General features: G+C 40.9%; 1 protein-coding gene across 7 annotated transcripts in view; it reads left to right on the plus strand.

Moving 5' to 3' along the window:
• The window catches only part of ERC1 (ELKS/RAB6-interacting/CAST family member 1), a 252,432-nt gene that overhangs the window by 67,311 nt on the left and 164,564 nt on the right, over positions 1-20,557 (plus strand). For all 7 annotated transcript variants that reach the window (XM_066319384.1, XM_066319386.1, XM_066319385.1 and 4 more), the window contains 2 exons: positions 3,408-3,575; positions 19,923-20,060. In XM_066319384.1, coding sequence (XP_066175481.1) covers positions 3,408-3,575; positions 19,923-20,060 — 306 coding nt within the window. The remainder of the gene's footprint in view (positions 1-3,407; positions 3,576-19,922; positions 20,061-20,557) is intronic.

Genomic DNA, 20,557 nt, shown 5'->3' on the forward strand with positions numbered 1-20,557 from the left:
AAAATGTGCTCATACTTGAGACTTCACCTAATAGCTACAGTAGGGAAAAACCAATCTCACCTCACATACCAATTTTAATTTCATGTCTCTGCATTTCTCAATGACCTTTGAGTTCTTAATGCTGACATAGAATTACTTCAACATCTGCTTTAAGAAGTGTGTGGCTCCTGTTGGAAACCTTTGCAGGCTCTGAACACACATTTCAGGATTGGTATTCCATCTGTTCTTTCTGCTGCCTCTGCTGTAGTCACACCTACAGAGCATGCAAGATTAAATTTAGAATTTTGCTGTTACAGAGCAGTTGGGGCATGGATGTGGCATAGGGGAGGTTGGACCTTCTGATACCACTGAGCAAAGTGTGGTTTGGTTCACTGATCTGGATTCTGGTTAGGCCATAGTTTGAACAGGTGACGGGCAGATGAGAATCACTCAGGAAAAGAGTGGCATGCTGTTTTTTCTGGGCACCACTGACATCTTCTTCAACCCAAGTGGGAATCACCAGGGTGGGAATAACCTGCTTGCTACTGCACAGTGGAGAGGATGATAAAATTCAGAAAAAAACTTTGTTTTCAGTCTCAGTTCTATTATTGCAAGCTCCTGAAACTCCTGAGCACAGTGAGGTCTGAAACTTACTGTGGACTTCTGAAAATTTAAATGATTTCCCTATAGTTTGGGAATATTCTGAAAGCTAAGACTGTCATTACAGAATGCAAGATTCTAGAAAAAGCTTAAGATGGGATTTATAATAAATATGATTTCATTTTTTGTGCTTATTCTGGTAGTAATTGGAGCTACTAATGGACTGATTTTCCTTAGAAATTTGGACTTCTGCATGTTTAATATATGGCTGATGTTTCATGTATGACACATTAAGAACAGAGACATGGAATGTTATTTACAGGTACTGGAAAACTCTGTGAAGACAGATCAGTGGTTCCCAACACAGTTTTTCGTGTATCATTCTAGAGCGAAGGAACTGAAGTCCTGTGTGGTCTCCAGCTGTAGAGAGGCATCTGTGGCCCCTGGCCCTGGGAGGGTTGAGGTGTCCTTGTTTTGCTGAAGTTTGGTGGGCAGGTGAGCCCCTTGGGACACCAAGGCCTGGCCTGAGCTGCCCTGCAAGGTTTTACCTGCCATGCACAATCAAAGACATGGCAGTCCAGGACTGGGAGAGCAGTTAGGTTAGCCCAGGGTTCACACAAAACCATCCCAAACACAAAATTCGGGAGAAGGGGCCTCGGCACGTCAGTAGTGTCGGCCTGATCGTTTCCGTGGACTGAGAAAATCCTGAGCTGACTCTGTTGGAATTGGCATCACCTGCCTCCCACAGCCCTCGCTTCTTGTCACTGTGGGAGGATGCCATGCATAAACTGAGCTGACATGGATAAACAAGGGCAGTGTTCTGCCAGGAATAGTGCTGAGGTGATGATTGTGTGTCCTGCCAGCCTTTGAAAATACTTCTGAAAGTGTTTTCTACAGTTTCCTAGGCAAGACCTCACACAAATAAAACCAGCAATGCAGTTTACCCCAAACCATAAGCTAATATAGAGTTCAAAGAGAATAATCATTCAGAAAATGGAAAGCATTCTGCGGATAAATTTCTATTTGCAGATGTTCTCTTTTCACTAACAGTGTGCTGTAGGCATCTGGACTGTCTAAAATGTTTTGCAAGACAACTTTTGAGAGTATGTGGATTTCCTTGTGAGAGAGATTTTCAGTTTCCCTTCAAGAATTAATAAAAGTGATTCTTAGCTTTAATATCAAAGATTCCCAGGGAAGAAGATACCTAATCAGTCTGCAGGGTTGTGTGTTTTAAAAAAGAGGACAAAGCGTGATCCACCTGCTAAACCTTTCATCACAAACACTGTCCATCCTATAAGTCACACTTGGGTAAGGCCTGGTACTCCAATCTCCCTGCAGAACACACCCCATGCCCCACTTGCTGGGTGCGAGGTCAGGAATGGGATTTTAATAAGGGATACGTAAGTGAGAAGGCTCCAGACACAGAGGTGGCAGCTCTCTCCCCACTGGCAAGGCTCACTGCTCTCTGTGAAAGGAGGCACACAAAACACCAAAGGCTTCTGTGGGTGGAACCCTGAAATGCAGAGCCTCAGAGACAACTTTTCCATTAGCAACTCAAAATAAAATAGAATTAGAATAACATGTTAAAACTAAACGTTGCTCGGAATACCGTAAGCAGAGTAAATTCCTAAATCCTTACCCCGGCTGGGGTTGTCCAGCAGTTGTCATCCTTTTACTTCATGTCTCTGCTGGTCTGTGCTGTGCAGAAGGACCAAGCAATTAATTGATCAGGCTGTTTACTCTGTGTGACTGATGTCCTGTAATGGATTCAGCTAACAGGAACCAAGTCTGATAGTGTCAAATAAGATTAGCAGCCAAGCTGGCAGATTTGAGCTCTGTGTGAATGCTGAGTGGATAGGGGTCAGTGCCTTTCTTTGAGCATCCTGAGCAGGTTGGTGGTGTTGGATTTCGTGTTCCACAATAGTCTTTGAGATTAGTCTGTGCTCTGTGATGACCTTACTCTTCTCATCAAATTTATATTCAGGTAGCTCTGATTCCTTCTCCCATTTCCTTTGTCTCATGAGCTCTGTTTCATGTATGGAAGAGAAATGCAGAAGGAAAAGCAAAAGATGCTCGGCATGCAGTTTTGAAGTTTGAGGTCAGCACAGAGTTTCCAGAGTGTGTTTCTAAATTCACTCAGGCCATGGGAGCTCTAAGTGTGTTTGTGTGTCCAAATTGCACCCACAATATCCTGTAGTGTGTAATTTTTTCAATTTTACCTTTAATATAAAACTGCATGCTGTGGAAAACACGTTCTATTTCAACTATTACTTTACTTTTTAAGCCAAAATATTCTTCGCCATCCTGAGGTAACCTCTTTCCAGTTGGGATCTGCAGTGGCTGCAAAGAGCTCTGCTTTCATTACCTTATGGCTCAGCAACTACTGTGATTAAAGCCTAGAATATAAAGTGACTGTCTGGTAGAACGAGTCAATGTTTATTCTCTGATTATTAGTAATGTTTCAAATAAAGTTTGAAATGTGTGAGAACTTCTGCACAACACATTATGTTCGCTTCTACTTTGAGGAAAACAAATTCAGTATTGTGTGATACAAGTCTGAGTTATGTGAGAAGTATGATTTGAGGTTCTCCAGGAAGGAGCATTATTCTCAAATAGTTGGGAGTAACACAGTTGATTATTTTTACTATTTAGTCTCCTGTCACTTATGATAACTGTTTCATCCCAATTTTATGTATGTTGAATCCTTAAAGAAAGGGCTGTCAGATTTCTGAGTCTGTAATATTTCCTCTGTGGAGGTATAGTTTAACTCCCCTGAAGTTGCTGTCCCTCAGTGCTGAGCAAAGCTTGTTCTGCATCCCTGGGTGCAGGTGGATGCGCTGCGGTTGCGCCTGGAGGAGAAAGAGACCATGCTGAACAAGAAGACAAAGCAGATCCAGGAGATGGCAGAGGAGAAGGGCACTCAGGCAGGAGAGATCCATGACCTCAAGGACATGCTGGAGGTGAAGGAACGCAAGGTGAACGTTCTCCAGAAGAAGGTAAGAGTGCAGAGCTCTGAGATAAACACCTCTGGTGCTTCTCAGTTTCCAAGGCTGTCAGAAGGCTGAACTAGAATGTACATTTACATTCTGGAGATAAATGTTCCAGTCCAGTGATGTAATGGGGATATGGTGAAGGATGAAGTTGTTTGAATTTTTGACAAAAAAAATGGAATTCAAAACAGAGGCTGTTGCCTTTCAGTGATTGCATGTGCTGCTTTGGCTTCCATTTTAATATTAGCATTTTTAAAAGGGCACATCATCTGAAAAATCAATCCTTTCCCAGGCAGCACCTTAGCAAAGCCACGCTGATGTGAAGCACAGGGCACTGGCTGATCATGACTTCAGTGTGTGACTGAATGAGGGAGGGGTTGGATCAGCAGGAGCAATTAGGATGATTTCTCTATAACCTACTTGGGAAGTTTGTGGGGAACTTTGTGTAACTTTTGTTAGAAATGCTGTATTATAATACATAATATTTCTTGGGAAGTGCTAGAATAGGATAATCAGACTATCCTTCATATCTTTTTGGATAAGAAAATGCAGACCTTATCAGCGACCTGGGGGAGGTCTGGGCAGAGAAACATGGAGACTGTGTCAGACAAATTAGAGAGGTTTCCCAAAGGGCATTGAATCCTAGGGCATTGGATGTCATTATGGATGATTGTTGGCAAATTGCACACACATTATATCCCAATTTTCCTCCACACAGGGTAAAAAGAGAGAAATGTGTGTACTGCAATAAATTTTAATTTGAAGAATGTTTTTTTCTCTGTATCTTTAGAAAAGCTGTTCTTGGAGCTCTTATTCAGTGTATTAGGCTGAGGATGTGGGGCTTTTTGTTCTATTTTTTTCCTAGACCTTTAAACAATTCTGCAGAATTCTTGTGATATTAATAGTTCAGACTATTGATTAATTTCTGAAACCTGGCCAATGCCTTTTCTTCTTGTCTATAACCATAAATCACGAGGGTTTAGGTCATATTCAGCTCTGTTACAAATGTCATATGGGAATGGAAGTTCAGACATGGACTTCAGCCATAAATAAGTCATTAATAATTCCAGCAGAGCCCTAATTCCAAGTCTTCATGGTCTCATTTTTTTTGACTGTTCATCTTTTTAGAAACACAGATTTCTGATTTTTGTGCTGTGTCTCTTTTTGTTTCACAAAATCAATCGTGCACCCTCCATACACAGATTGAGATCCCAGCTGGATGTTTAACCAAGAGGTGGGGATCTGACATTTGTAAATGTTAAATGTCACTGAGGTTGTTTCATTTCCATTCACTACTTACACTGCTTTTTCACGCTTTTTCTTGCTCTACTTGACACTTGAGAATGATCTTTCATTAGATCATTTATAGGCAGCATTAAAGGTGGGGTTTTTTTAATACTTGTTTTTTTGAGACCACTGTCATCTGTATTGAGGTAGTTTCATCTTGTGTCTTCATGCATCTGACCTGTTTGTTCAGGACTGTTCCCTGCTGCTTTCAGGTAAAAGTTCCTGGTCTCTTCAGGTTGGAAAGAAGGGACCCAGGCAAGTGTGGCCCAGGCTTTTAACAGTGACAGCTTTGAGGTCCTGTTCTCCTGGGTAGCTCCACTGAGGATAAATAATAACACTGCCATAACAAATTGCAGTTCGTGGTGTTCTCTAATCCTGAGCTTCAACGAGAACAAAACAAAACCCCACCAAAACAAAGCCCCATCAAAAGCTTTGTGCTGAAAGGGCCCATGAAGCTGATCCAGTTCAGTCCCCCTGCCATAGGCACCTTGCACTGGGCCAGGGTCTCCAAGCCCTGTCTAAGCAGGCACTGAATCCTCCAGGGATGGAGCATCCACAGCTTCCCTGTTCTGGATAAAAAACATATAACCTATCTGCAGAAAAATATTTATTCCTGCTGCTAACTAGAATCACATGCAGATATTTGAATTTGCTTTAGCCTTAGAGTTGCTGGAGGCATTTTCTTTAACATGACCAGTTAAACTGTCAGAGTTGTAAATTCAAGGATTTTTTTCCATTTCTGTAACCAGCTAACCTAGAATATTCTTCTGGAGAATCCAGGTGACAATTCTTTTATCTGAAGTCCATGGTGCAATATGGAATTTCTTTTTATTTTTTGTATAGCCTGGGGTAAATAACTGAAAGTTCAGGCCTTTAAAGTTCAAGGATTGATGTCTTTAACTCATACTTTCAATTAATTGTCCAGACCTGGAACTGAAGACTAGATGTGGGATTTTCTATAGGTAAGGCTTTGCATTTTCTTGTTCTCTTTAACATTTTTCCACAGAAAAGCAGAGCTTGAAAAAATGCCTAAGGAAGAACTTGTCTGATTTTTTTAATATGTATTATGAAAGTTATGAGAACTTGCATAAAATCTGTTCTGGGGAAAAATCACGAAGTCTTATCTTTATCTGGTATATATGGACTGCACAGAAAGCTATTCCTGCTTGGAAACTCAGGAGCCTCTAGTTCCTCTCATATAAATATTCTTCTCTTAATCTTTGTAAACTGTGATTTATTTTTTCTGGTTTTGAATTTCTAGAGTGCATCTTTTTAAAGTGCATATCTTGTTTTCTGCTTTATCCTTCAGACTTTCCAGGACAGTTCAGAATTTTATTGCCATACAAAAAAAAAAACCCCCGCAGTCTTTAAACTTTTACCTCCATGCACAATAGTCTTTTTATTCTTCCCTCCAGTTACAAACTGGTGTGTTTAGACAGATCAGGTTTTAGTCTTTTTTTCTAGTTGAAGAACTGAAGGTCCAGTTTAAGGTATCTTCAGAGGTCAGAGTTATTATAGGTAGTAGTTTGTCTGGGTTTTTCTTTTGCTGGTTTAGTTACCTGATAGTAAATGCTTGGTTTGAATTTTTTGACATGATTTAAATGATACTCAGCCATTTTAATTGAATAGAGTGGAAGATCATGAAAGGCACATAGTACAAGAAGTGCTTCTCTTGTATACTGTTAATTAGTATTTTTGTATGGAAATAAGATGTCTTTGGAAGCAGCAGTTACAAGAAGGTACAGGGTGAAGATGTGGAGGGTTGAAGGAATTTAAGCAAATTAAGAATTGGGTTAGTAGACACTATTCAATCAGTTTTCACCAAGTACTCTTCCCTCAGCAGGTTCTCAGATATTTTTGAAGTTGTATTCTAATCTACTGAATTTTGCACAGGAATATTTTTTTAATGCTAGGTACGAATAAAATTTGGAGCAAAAGCTGAAGTGATAAAGATCTGAAAAGTACAGAATTTATTGAGAAATAATTATTTGCATAATGTGGCTGTTTAAGAAGAGTTGTTTACTCCTTTTGAAATTCAGAGATTGCCTGTACTAGAATGTAGCCACAGTCAAATGGGCATTTGGACCTCATGATGCTTTTTATTTTCTGTGACTGTTTGAGATGTGTGATCACCTGTTCTGGTGACACTGACCAGGAATTATTTGGCTTAGTGCCCAGAACTGGGCTATCCTAAAATGCTGCTGTTGAAACAAAAAATGATTTAAAATGCATCCTTTATTTTAGGGTCCGTGCTTGGATTCATTGACACAGACCAGCTCATGCTTTGCTTTGTGAACCATTATTTTTGTTGTGTTGGTTAAAGGTGGGGAACTATGAAGTATACTTCTTGTATCCAAAAATCAAGGTGAAGAAAGCAATGGAAGTTTCCTGGCTGATTAGAGATCAGTTAAAGGACACAGAAGAAGATTATGAACAACAAAGATCTGAAAAATTAACATGACAATTGGCATCATCACTGATACTCAGTAGGCACCAAAATACATTTTCCAGGTCGCTGAAGAAATCACATAATTCACATTTAAAATCCTGGACCCTTTCCAGTTCAGCTCATACAGAGATGCTGCTTGGTTGTACCTTTATTTTAGACAATACAAGTAGGACATATGCTAGAAATTCGGAGATTTTGGCTTTATGTCTGAAAATTTAATGCAAAAAATTAGTTTTATAGAGCTTCAGGATTATTTTTTTTCTCATTTCATTGAAAATAGATCTTGCATAAAATCTCATTTTAAGTTGTTAGAACTCAGGGCCAGGGGGAAAGCATCTTTAAAAATGAAGTAGGGATTGTTGTGGGCAGATTTGAAATCTGAACCTGAAAAACATTAAGTGGTACTTCATTACTCTTTTTGCTACATCAGTCTCTCTGTGCTATCTGGTAGACAAGGATGAAAAGAAAGGAGGAAAAAAATCAATATTTTGCAATCAAAGCATTTTAGGGAAATAGCATTTGGGACAAAAGATAAGTAGTAATACACCAAAAGGAAAAAAAAAAAACAACAGGGAATCAGTCACCCCTTGCTTTGGGGGTAGGTCATGTTTTGTCTTGGGGAGAGGGGCTGACACTCCCTTTGTGCAATGCAGCTGCAGGCAAATACAATGCAAGTTTTAGTGTCTGAACATAGCAGTGTTTTTGGCAGCTCCCCATGCTCTGCGTGATAATTGACCTGTGATAAGGGAAGAACAGAGATTTATTTTTTCTCTGGTGTCTGTGCTGACTTGTGCAGCTGGAATTTGGGATGGTTTCAAATGCTCCTGCACTTTCAAATAAGAAGCATTGCCTTTCTCTACAGGAAATCAATGTCCTCTGCTTTCCAGAAAACTTAGAAAGCAGAATAAATATCTGATGCCTAATGATCAGAAATACTGTGTGGCAGGAGAGAAGAGCTGCAAACAAAATGTGTAACTCTGTTTAAAATCAGTGGTGCTGATAGTTACTACGACAGCAGTGTTGGTTTAGTATTCCTAGCTTTGATGTGCAATGCTTGTACTTTAAAGTTGGTTTTCTTTCTATTCTCTCTTCTCTGAAGTAGGTTTACCTACTCAGACAGCTCCTCTGCTCCAGCCCTGAGGAGGTGAGAGAGCTCAGAGAAGGATCTGCATTTTCAAATACCAAATTCACTTTATGGTCCCTTCATCCAAGGTGTGACCTTGAGCTTGCCTGCCAAGAGAACGAAGATACAGTGTTCTAAGAATTCACAGAATGCAGGCTGGGCTTGGAGACATCCCTTTGAGCCTCTCTAGGGTGGCATTTAGTGCTTGGCGGTCCCCCAGTGTCCCCACTGCAGGCAATGGCTGGGTCACACTTGCAGGGTGGCTGATCTCTATTTGTGTGAATATACAGTGAGGAATAACTGAGCAGCCAAGGGCAAAGCCTGGCCCAGCAGAGATGGGCTGTTCATTTACAGAGTGGGGGTGTGTGCCCTTCATTTACAGGGTGGGGGGGGGTGTGTGCCCTCCTGCTTCACACTGGAGCATTTTTGCCTCTGTAACATTCCTGTGGGCAAGCTTATCCCACTTGTAACATGCTTGGGTCATGGACATTTCAGGAGGAGCAGTGTCCAGGCTCAGCTCATCAGCCCATATTCTGCAGGGAGGGAAAGGTACACCTGCTGCACTTTCTGCCCAGCTAGAGCTGATGGAACTAAGGTACTTTTCCTCAGTAACTCTGGAGCTTATCCAGCCCAACTGCAGGAGTATTTCTGTAAGTCTCTGTCAGAGCTGTACCTGCTGCTCTTTTTACTCCAGCTCTCAAGTCATGCCACTGAACTGGCTTTAAAGCCACTTCAGAGATTTCCAACGCCACAGAAAAGACCAAACATCCCCACAGGCTTGTGTCAGCTGCTTTATTGAATCTGACAGACATGACCTCAAAGATGTGTCCTGGGGGTGTCATGGGGAACTTGTGTCTCTGTGTCCCTCAGGGGATCTCAGACCTCTTCTGATTTTTCTTCCATTCAGACCTTTCTGGTGCAGGCTTGCTGACAACCACTGAACAGGACAAAATTGAAATTTGTGCCTCTTAGAAATTCCTAGTAGCTCTTCTGGCTTACTGGTTACCCTTTGTGTGCAAGATGCTGGAGTAGCTTCTCTTCACCAGTGTACTTTTAGAATTGCTCTACCATGTGGGGTGGGGTTTTTAGATAATTGTATTATCTTCAGTTAAAGGAATAACAGGGAAAACTAGACAGGCTTTTAATCCCTCATCTCTCTCAAAATACTTCTTGTAGTAGCAATGAAAGTGCCAGGAAAGACTGAAAAGGCTTCATTATGTGACCTCAAATTCAGCATAACTATCATGTGAGATTTTTTTCATTCCTGACGTCCAGGTAGATTAGTTGTTTAATTTTCACATGGAAAAATAGGATACAACACAGAACATATTTTCATTTTACTGTAAGCCATGACCACTTTCACAGTAGGACTCTTGCCCCTCCATTTTGACTTTGCAGCTCTCTGACAATCCATTAAGATCTTTCAGAGTAATTGCAGCCCAGCTCAGGTGACACAGTGTGTCATGTTTTATTTTTTCTCTCCCATGAGTGTACAACTAATAAATGATCTGAGGGCAGGGCAGTAGCACAGTTCTTCCTATCACTTTTCAGTTCCTTGCTAGTTCAGTTTTAAAGGTGGCTTATTGCCCTACAGAGTTTGTTACAGCACCTTCAGGAACATCCCTCAGATTTGGTTGGTCTTTGATTCTTCTGAACCAGTTAAGAACACACATTTTTCTGATTGGAATATGGATCCTGTAAGGTGCACAATCTTAGCTTGGGACAGTATTTTCCATGGCAGAGAGTCCATGGTTTGCAGGTGCTGCTGGAGGTGACAATAAGTTCTCCAGGAACTTACCCAAGGAATATAATATTTATGCTATTCCAATAATTTTTAGTGCAAAGTTGAGGCTGCTAGTGCAGCAACTGTGGTAGACAAATCTACTAGATTCAAAGAAAAGGTTTTATGCCTGTCTAGGTTATAATTTAGAATTTTTAAATGAAGCTGCTATATTTTTATATTACCACTTTTTGGAGCATTTTGTGATGCCACAATAAAAATAAAAACATCTGGATTATGTGTAGCATATGTACCTATATTCCCAGATGTATGCTGATAGTATTTTAAAAAATCAAATGTTGCTCTTTGTGAAAAACAGGAAGTCAATTTCTTACTTTATGAATGAATGTAAGGAATACTCTCCTTTATATTGATTTATTTGCTATTATTTATATTTATATTTATATTTATACCGATATTATTGAAGAATCTTGCCTGTTGACTTTAGTATCTGAAGTGCCTGATTAATTTTTTTTCTGAAGTGACCCTTGTGGATAAGTAGGCTCACACAAAGGCAGAAGGCTGGCTGTGAGGTCACTGATGAGGTTCTGTAGTTCAGCTCCTGCAGCAGGTGAGGAAGGGTTTCACTGATGTTACACTGCTCCAGCAGTGTCACACGAGGTGACAGCAGCAACTCAGCTACAAGAAAACTCCATTGCAGTTTCTGGCATTTTCTGAAACCAACAACTCGGCAAATCTGCAAGGAACTTCTCTAGTGTCCCTCAAAGAGGAGAACTCACTTTAATATTCTGTCCTTCTTGGGCCTTGAGATTACCTCTTGACTGGCAAGAGGGGCCATTACTCATAGATGGGGGGGCTGAAATTCTGGTTTCTGGAAGGGATCTGGGAAGACAGCCAGCTCTGGGGCCCTTGGCCTTCGTTAGGAATTAAATGTGTAGTTTTTCTGGCAAGATAAAGCTAATGAGCTTTGTTGGTGTATTCACTGTTGTGCAAGGCAAACACAAAGTGCCCCATGATTGAAGAGGCAGGAAAAGCCAGGGTGTGGGCCATTTTTGAGGTTGCTTACATCACTCTCCTCCCATGGCTTTCACTGCTCTGGGCTGAGAGGCTTCACAGTTTCCAGGGCTTTGGTCACCAGGCGTTTTCTGCCCCTGGGGGTTTGTCTGAGCTGTGTCTGGAACAGACATCAGTGATTGTGATAGTCAGCTTGGGGATCTTCCCTAGAACATGGAAGGAGTGATTTTTCAATTTTAATCAATAGTTGCCTGGGTTCAGGAGTGAATTTTGACCCCGCTATGCTAAGTGATCTTCAAAGCTGGTTCTCTGCACAGATTCATGCAGTCTGTAGGGCTGTCAGAAGGCACAAGTGTATTAACAGCTTTCAAATCTGTGACTTCACCCAAAGAGTAAGAAAACTGGTCAGCAGAGAAACTGAGGTCCCTTTGTCTCACATTAGCATGCAGTTGATACGTAGCATGCTCCTCTGCATGATGAAGAGGTTCCAGCAAGTGATGGTACTCATTTTATACATTAGGTTCTTAAAACTTTTAGGGGCTTATGATGAATGGACCACTAACTAATGTGAGAATGTGAGAGTTTGCTTTTGAGTCACCTGTCATTTTGTTCTGAAGTAATTCTGTAAGAGCAGCGATAGCTATATACTGAAAAATGCACACCCACACTCACACACTCATGTTTAGTATTTACAGTATGAGTTGCTAATCCCTTGCTATTCATCAGTCCGTGTCCTTTCCAGGAGAATGAAGCGGGACAATCCCAGCTCACTGGCCATGTTTTACACTGGGATTAGGAACATCCCTCCTTTCTGGAGCTCTTCCCTCAGGGTTAGGACAGTTTTACCCTACAGTGGATATTTGATCATAATAAATCAGTGATTTGGGCAGAATAATTCAGTGGCTGAATCATAATTTAATTTCAAATCTTTGTTCAAGTTGCACAGCTTTCTGCTTGAGGGAGCCTAAATGATAATGTAAATGGAGTTTAGTTTGCTGTGAGGATTTCCTTTATAATCAGTATTAAATCCCATGTTCCCATCCCATCCACTGGTCTGCCTCGGTCTTTTCTGCTCCCTGATTCCATTCTTGGCTGTCTCAGTGCTTTGAGGAGTTCAGCCTTTCTCTCTTTGTGTCTTTTCTCACCTTTTGTCTGCTGTGAGTGTGACATGTAGCCCTGTACTGTGTGTCTCTACCCAGGTATCGGAATTATACTGTCCTCACTAGTGTAGAACCAAAACCAAAATCTCAATCAAGTCAGGAAAACATCATCAGCATTGCTGAGTAACAGAGATCAAGTGGCCATAGGAGGAGGATTGTTTGTTTCACAGGAAATATCAATGAAAGGTAGCACATGGTTTAGCCAAGTAAAGAAGTTTCATTGTTAGTGTAGAAACTTTTTCACTTTACGCTTCTAAAATGTTACTTTAAGTCATAAGTTTTCAAACCTTGAGGTGTTCTAAAAGCAATGTTGCAACTAGTTAGTTTTATTCTGCTTCTTACAAAACAGAATATCAGATCTAACTTAATAATTACTACATTCAAAATTTCCCCTTGTTTTGTCAGCCTTTCACAATAAAGCACTTTTGGTTTTCCTTTTTTTGGAACATTTAATGTCCATCAAATGAAATTATTCCAATTTGTTGTATTTGTGTTTTCTCTGTAATGAGCTTTCCTGAGTCAAATCTGGGAAGATTTTTGTCAAAGCCTATTCAGAGACTTGGAACAGGAGTGAGTAAATGTCCCCAGAATAGTTGGGTTTTTAATCCCTTTTTTTTTGGTAGGTCTTAGGAGTAAAACTTTGGAAAACACAGCCTTAGAGATTGCTTCATAATGTCAGGACACAGCTGAAAGGAGAATTAGCAGGATGTTATTCTGCCTGATTAGGCCAGGATTTCAACAAAATGGATGTTATTCCTCATTAGATTGGGAAATTAATTACCAGATGATTTCAATTTTGTTTCTCAGTATAATGACCTTCAAATATATATGAAATAAATGAGTAATATCTAAACTTCAATGAAGAGGAGCAGCAGAGTTGAAACTATTTTGTTTTGGTATTTATAATAGCAGTGTTTTGTTTTGAATTACTTGTGAGAATGAAAGGATCAGACTGGAACCAACAAATTGTCTTGATGAAGAACCAAGGCTGAAATCTTGGATAATGGCTGCAGTCTCCTACCTGATACCAACAAAAGGGGTCACTCAGAGAAGCTCTAAGATAAATGAATTATAGAGAATTTGTAATGGATTATGTAATTAACAATTGGCTCACATATTGCCAAATCAAATCTCTTATGGCCAGGTTTTATACTTCTGTTATTTGATTGCATTTTAAATGAAGTATTGGCCATTCCTATTAATATCTGTGCGCTTTGAGCCACAGATCAGTGGGAGTAAGGAATCCCTTCCCTGTCAGGTCACACCCCTGCTCGTATGACCAGTGGCCATGGCAGGATTTTCATTCAAACTCTGCTTTTAACTGGGTCAGGCTATAGATATGATTGAACCTCCTCAGAATGGAGCAATTGCACAACTAAATTTAACCTGCTCTACAGCTGTCTGAGGATGTGAGTCATTGCAATGCGCAGTATTTTTTAGGCAGTGCTTAAGAACAACATATACATTGGCTCCCCAGAAAATGTGAATTTCAGGACATTTACCAACTCAAAAGTCAGTTTCAACTCTCAGGGTCCTAATTTAGGGGTTTTTCCCTGATTTGAATTGTGCTAGAGTATCTTTACTGTAAGGAAAACTCTTCTCAGTATCAGTTTTCAGGAAAAGCAAACTTTAATGATGGGATTGTGTTGGGTTTGAAGAAAATTCAAGCTATTTATTAGCAGAGAAGATTTGCAAACACAATAGTAATACTCTGAGAATATGATTTGAGAGATCTGCTTTAAAAACTGCTTGTTACAGGGAATGTGACAGTACAGAAAAAACCTTTACTATTTAGAAGATACCAGAATTCCAATTCACTTTTTGGTGACTATTGTTCTTAGTTCTGCTTTGCAGTGATCTGTCAGCAAACTGGTGCTATCAGAGCTTGGTTGGGTATGGAAAAGAAAGGAGCACAAAGGAAAACAACAGGATAGAAATAGATGTCCTTAGAGATTATTTACATAAACATAGATTAACTGTTTTTCTGGCTGGTATAAATATTCTTACGAAGCACCCTTGTATGAAAAGGCAGTGGAAAGAGAATAGTCTGTTGGATTGCTCCTTTACTGGAGGTACAAAAAAATTACCTGTCTGTACAGGTTAAGTCAATGTTTCTTGAATCAGCACTTCTTCCTGCACACCATTCTTTTCTGAAGTCAAGCTGATTGCCAGTTTAGGTCAGCAATGAGACATTAATTTCATGGAGTGTCCTGCAATTCGTAATTTTTTTTTTTTTTTTTTTTTGCTGCCTGCAATTTGTTTCCTTTTGAAGCAGGAGCAATGTGTCTGTTTGTGAGCCATCTATTTATTTGATAGTTAAGGTTTTGCCTTAAGTACAAATCACAGAACTAAATCCTTTGTCTTTTCCAAGCTGCATAGCAACAAAGTACTTTATTTGTAAAGTTGAACTCTATAAAGCTTTATGCTCATTTCAAAGGACTTTTTGCAGGTTGGTGATCACAAGAATAAGAATGACAGAAAGATTTCATCAGCTGAAAAAGGAAGCAACTTTGGGTTTTTTTAATTGGGAGCTGTTTTGAACTTTAACTGGACCCGGTGCAGCAGTTCATAGTGTGATTGTGTAAGATGCACCAGAATGCTGGAGTTTAGCCATTTAAACTTCACTTTAGTCCTGTCCTCCTCTGTGCTCTCCTCACCCTTTCTAGCCTGGTTCTTTTTTTTAAGGTAACTGTTCCTTTGTTAGCCCATCTAAGACTCTCTGTATCAGTCTGAGGAGTTAAAAAATCCCACCAATTCAAAGTCAGCAACATCAGGATATTTCCAAAGTGCTCAGTGTTCCAGTGGGATGTTGCAAAGGCAGAAATGTTCCAGGTAAGCATTGAAGTAGAGGAGCAGTAAAAGGAAAACTTTATTAGGAAGCAAAATAAAACTTAATCCAGTGTCCCCTGGAGATGGCTTTAGTATGATTGTTCCAGAACAAGAATCTCTGAATATAACTTGACAACAATGTGACCATATTCATATCAATTGGTTGGATCTAAAAATAAATTAAAAAAACATACTGAGTGCAGCTGAACTTTGGAAGAAACTCTGATTTGCATTTGCCAAAATCTTATTGAAAAAAAGAGGAAATTGTTTGATCTGTCCTGAACTTTAAAACAGCTTCAAAATCTCACCCTTGCAAGAAGACATGCTTCACTTAAAGCTTCACATTGTTGCTGCTCTTGGGAATTTACCCTTTCAAATTAGCAGCAGGAACATTACTGTGAGTGGAGTGATTCAGTGCAGTACCAGGAGTGATATTCACTCTTCTGACAGACCTTGCTTCCCACACTCACACAATCTGGGAATGCTAAATTAAATACACATTTTCGCCATTCATGCAGGACTGTTCTAGGGGTACTTTTGCAGGATTTGCAATAGGAAGACAATTATAATGGTGAGGTTTGCAGTGTGACATGGATAAAACTGGAGCTTAATCTTAGAAAACTCCCCAGTAATATCTGCTTATATACCTCCATTAGATTCTCTGAAACATGATTTTCAGAAATACAGCAGTAATTATAAATTCAGTAGTACAGCTTTCTTGAACAGTCTCTGGGTACTGAAGGTGATCTCTCACTAAACTCTTTGCTTTTTCCCCACAGCAGGATTTTTTTAATGTTTTTATGTAATCATGTCTGTTTTAACTGTTAGGTTGTCATTTTGATTTTGATGCAAGCCCATCTTTTTGAGCTTCTCAAATACTGTGGGACTCCAGCAATTCAAATATGACTCTCATATTATATTAGTAATTTACATTAAAGGGAGTGGCATGTCTCGACCCAGACAGAGCTGTAGCTGTTCTATCATCACATGTCTGCTTCCTCACCCACTCTTCCTTCCAAAAATGCATCTTTCATCCCCACGTTGGTATTCCTGAGGTGAAAGAAACATTTCTGCCTGCGCTTGGTGCTAATCCATCATCTCCTTGTGGTCATTGACCCTGGAGTTGGTGTGACCAATGGTGCCTTTACAAAACCAGGGAAGAGCTGTTTGGAAAAGTCACAGCTGATGTGAAGTTGTTGTTTATATGGATGGCTGTGCCACAGGAATGGGACGGAAACCTTCTGAAAGCTCTCTGATTATTGAGATCCTATTTACATTGCCGCTCCCCCAGGGGAAAGCCAGGATCAAAAGGTGGAAGGCTAAAGAGAAGTCTGAGCTGCTCTTTTACACATCTGCTTCTGTGCTGCTCTGAAGGAATACTGTCAAGTGTTAAATGTATTGGGGAAGAGGTTTCATGACCAATTCACAAACCCAGTTCGTTTATTCAGAAGTCACTGATAGAACAGAAATTGTTTTTGAAGTGCTCAATTTCCTCATGCCCTGGGGCATGGCAAGAGGGTGGGCACTGTCTCTGTGCAAGAACGTCTTGGATGAGCATGATACACAGGATCTAGTAACCTCCAACTAGAGGAATCTAGGAATCCAGTGGCCTTTATGGATATTCAACTAGATGTGTTTCCTTTGAATCTCTGGGCTGGGTTTAATTTGCATTTCCCTGGGTTTTTCACTGGGTATATTTGCAAGGAGTGGAATGCTTCCTTGCCTTTGGAGCAGAATGTCGGAGGAAGTTTCTCTTGCCTCTGCTCTGTGCTTCAGGACTGCAAGGCAAATAATTAGTTCCACACAACTAAGAATAAATCACCCAAGTTGAAACATGATAGTGCCTGACAACTGGTAATGTTGGAAAAAATATTCCAGTAAATCATTATTGACAGGAAAATCGGTGTACAGAGCAGATGAAGCCAGTGTAGCCTTGTATACCTTTACACAAGGATAATGCTGCTAACTTAGCTATGGATTGCTGGCTTTACCCTGCAAAGTAAGGAAACAGGACATGGAAAACAAGATTGTTAATAATTAAAAACTGTGTATACTTTTTATTTTGGGTTTTTTTTAGATTTTTGGTACAGATATAGATATAGACACAGATACAGATATATTCCGTAGGTATGTGGAACATTTCTGAAGAGATTTCTCATCTCTTGAGTATTTCAAGAATAAACAATGCTCATTCAATCCTTCTGCCTGTCAGTGTCCCACAGGGCTTGGAGATTCCATTAAGGTTTATTTCATCTTTTCTTGCGTGCCAAAGAGACTTTCTTCTGGTTACCTGTTCCATTTTCATCAGTTATTTGAGAATTTGTTCCGAATTGGTGTGGGGTTTTTTTGGTTTTTGAGGTGTTTTTTTTTTGTTAGGAATACATTGTCTATTCTTTCTTGAAAGAACTCTCAAACTACTTGCAATGACATAAGAGCAAATTTCTTCATTAATTAACTATATGGACAGAGTGTAGATTGTTTGCTTTCTTCAGATTATGTCATTGTGGAGAGCCTATACTTATTTGTTACAGTATTGCAGATTTAGGAGAAAAATTGGAATAAAGGCAATTTATTATTGAGTGTGATTTCATGGAGAAACTTTGCATCTATTATTGGAGAAATATTTCAGTTTTGACCCATAATTGCAGTTTTATGCAGTCTAAAGGCCAGGCCCTTCAGCTGCCTGACCCTGCAGAAGGCACAGCTGGAGCTGTAGGGGGATTTTTAGGCAGTGCCTAGGTATGACTGGGAATATTTTGGCATACCTTTAAATACAATTTTAATGAAAATCTGCTGTTCCCTCAGTGATCACAAACCCTACCATTCATTGCTCCAGGTTGAAAAATCTGCATGTAGCCTGCAGGAATAGACAGGTTCACACTTCACACCCGTCACATTTTTGGTTTGGGTGTATTTTAGTCCCAGAAGGTGCAGTTGCCGTGCGGAGGTGCAGCAGTAAGATGACAGTGCTGTCATCTTACTCCTAGCAAACAGTGGACTAGAGACATGAAAATGCACACTGGTCTCCTGCAAAGAGATGCTTGTGCTGCCTTGGTGAGCACCTGAACATGTGCTGGAGCTGTATTATTGAGCTGCCTGTCGTGTGTGGTTTGCTCCCACTCTGCACTGTCCCCTCTGCTGCCAGCCGCAGCCTTTGGTGAGTCTTTCTCCTCCAGAAGTAAACACCAGTCTAAGAATAACCCAGCCTTCTTTGTGGTGTATTTTCATGGTTAGCTGTCCAAACAGGCAGCCTGTCTAGACAGCTGATGGCACTGGGAGCTGCTGAAGTCCAAAGCAGCCACTCCTGTGTGTGCTGCCTCCTGGGCAGCCCTGCTGTGGGCACCAGAACGTTCCACTCAGAGGAGCCATGGGGTTTTCTGCAGCTCCATGGGCTACAAGTGTGTGCTTTAACAAGGCATTAAACAACAGATAGCAGTGTATAAAAGAGGAATTTTCAGTTCTTACAGTTATTTCTGACTGCCATGATGTCTCTGGTTATGGTTTTTTGGTGGTCTTTAATTCTGTTTTCTAGTGCTGTGCCCAAATTCAGTTTTGAGCATAACTTGGAGGCCCACTACTTTTTTTTTCTAATAGAAGCTAATGATGAAGATAAACCAGTCCCCACGTTCTACTGTGTTCCAGCTGTAATTTCAACACAGTTAGCTAAGCAGTCGTACATATGTCACAGAGCCATTTGCTCTGTACTCACAGAAAGTCTGTTTTTCCAGGGTTGAAGAGTAAAAACAATATAGCTGCAGCATTTCCAGTAACCAAGCAGCTGCTAACTGCTTTTCAGCAGGTGAAACAAAAGGCCAGTTAGTGCTTTAGTTAATCATCATGAATACTGGACTAGGGAGCCTTTGGGGTTGTGTGGTCACAGTATTTCTTACAAATATCTTTGAAAGAGCATCTTTCTACAAGTGTTTGGAGCTGGGTACCTTACATGCCATGTGTCATTCATTAGTTTATGATGAGCATTTGCTGATGCAAGAACTTGTCAGAACAACACAAAAAGGAAGCAACTGAGAAATCTGTGTACAATCTACTCCTTTGTTGATAAATTTGTTTTTGACATGTTATTGTCACGTTATTGTGTCTGTTTCTTTTGATGTGCATATATGCATGAAAAAGGGTTGGCATTAGGTCTTCTTAGTGTATCGAAAGATATATTCAGTACTCCTAAATAGATGAAATTCTACACCCACAGAAAACAAGGCTGATACATTTTCCTCCCAGAGAATGATTCTTTGTGATAGTCCATCACATAGCAAGCACCATGTAAGGTGAACAAACATCTTGACAGTGTGGCAAAAAATACGATGGTATCAAAGAAAAGACTTAATACTTCTGCATCAGTGTTTAATTATCAAGTGCTTTTTTTGGTTTATGTACGCAATAAGGTTTTAGTCAGTTTCTTCCTTAATGTGTTTCTTTGTTAAAATGCTGTTCATCCTTCTGTGACACAGTGCCCAGCATCCTCAGAAATTTGGAATAATAGCTTTTCTTGATGCTGTTCTTGTGAATACTGTTCAGACTTGCTTGCTCTGAATATATTCCTGATCGTTGGAAAGTTTACTGATTCCTTGTTATTATTTGAGGGGTTTGGTTACATCACTTGATGTATTGAGGTGGGATTATAAGAACTAGGTTTAATTTGCTTTAAGAATATTTTTAATCATTTAAGGTACCCTGAGGTGATTTTGGATGGTTTTCCTTGCAGTTGTCTTAAAACTGATTCCTTTTGTTCCAGATCGAAAACCTCCAAGAGCAGCTTAGAGACAAGGAGAAGCAGATGAGCAGTTTAAAGGACCGAGTGAAATCGCTGCAGGCCGACACCACCAACACCGACACTGCCCTGACCACGCTGGAGGAGGCGCTGGCAGAGAAGGTGAGTGCGGGGAGCGCTGCGGGTTCCCGGCGGAGTTCTGCCGCTGCTGCCTCTGCAGACGTGCTGTGCCCGAGTCCGACCCCGATCCTGTGTCCGATCCCGATCCTGTGCCCGCTCCCTGTCCGATCCCGTGCCCGTGCCCATTCCCCGCCCCGTTCCCGTGCCCGTTCCTATTCCTCATCCCGATCCCCTGCCCGTGCCCGTTGCCAATCCCATTTCCGTGCCCATGCCCGTGTCCCATCCCGTGCCCTGTGCCCGTTCCCGTTCCCATGCCCGTTCCCACTCCCGTTCCCAGTCCCGTGCCCGTTCCTATGCTCGTTCCCAATCCCGTTGCCCGTTCGCAGTCCCGTGCCCGTCCCGATTCCCGTCTCCATTCCCGTCCCCATTCCCGTTCCCGTTCCCGTCCCCATTCCCGTCCCCGTTCCCGGTCCCGTTCCCGTCCCCGTCCCCGTCCCCGTTCCCGGTCCCGTTCCCGGTCCCGTTCGGTGCCCCCGCGG

The sequence above is a fragment of the Sylvia atricapilla genome, chromosome 5 (assembly GCF_009819655.1).
Source record: "Sylvia atricapilla isolate bSylAtr1 chromosome 5, bSylAtr1.pri, whole genome shotgun sequence".
In the NCBI taxonomy this organism is placed as follows: domain Eukaryota; kingdom Metazoa; phylum Chordata; class Aves; order Passeriformes; family Sylviidae; genus Sylvia; species Sylvia atricapilla.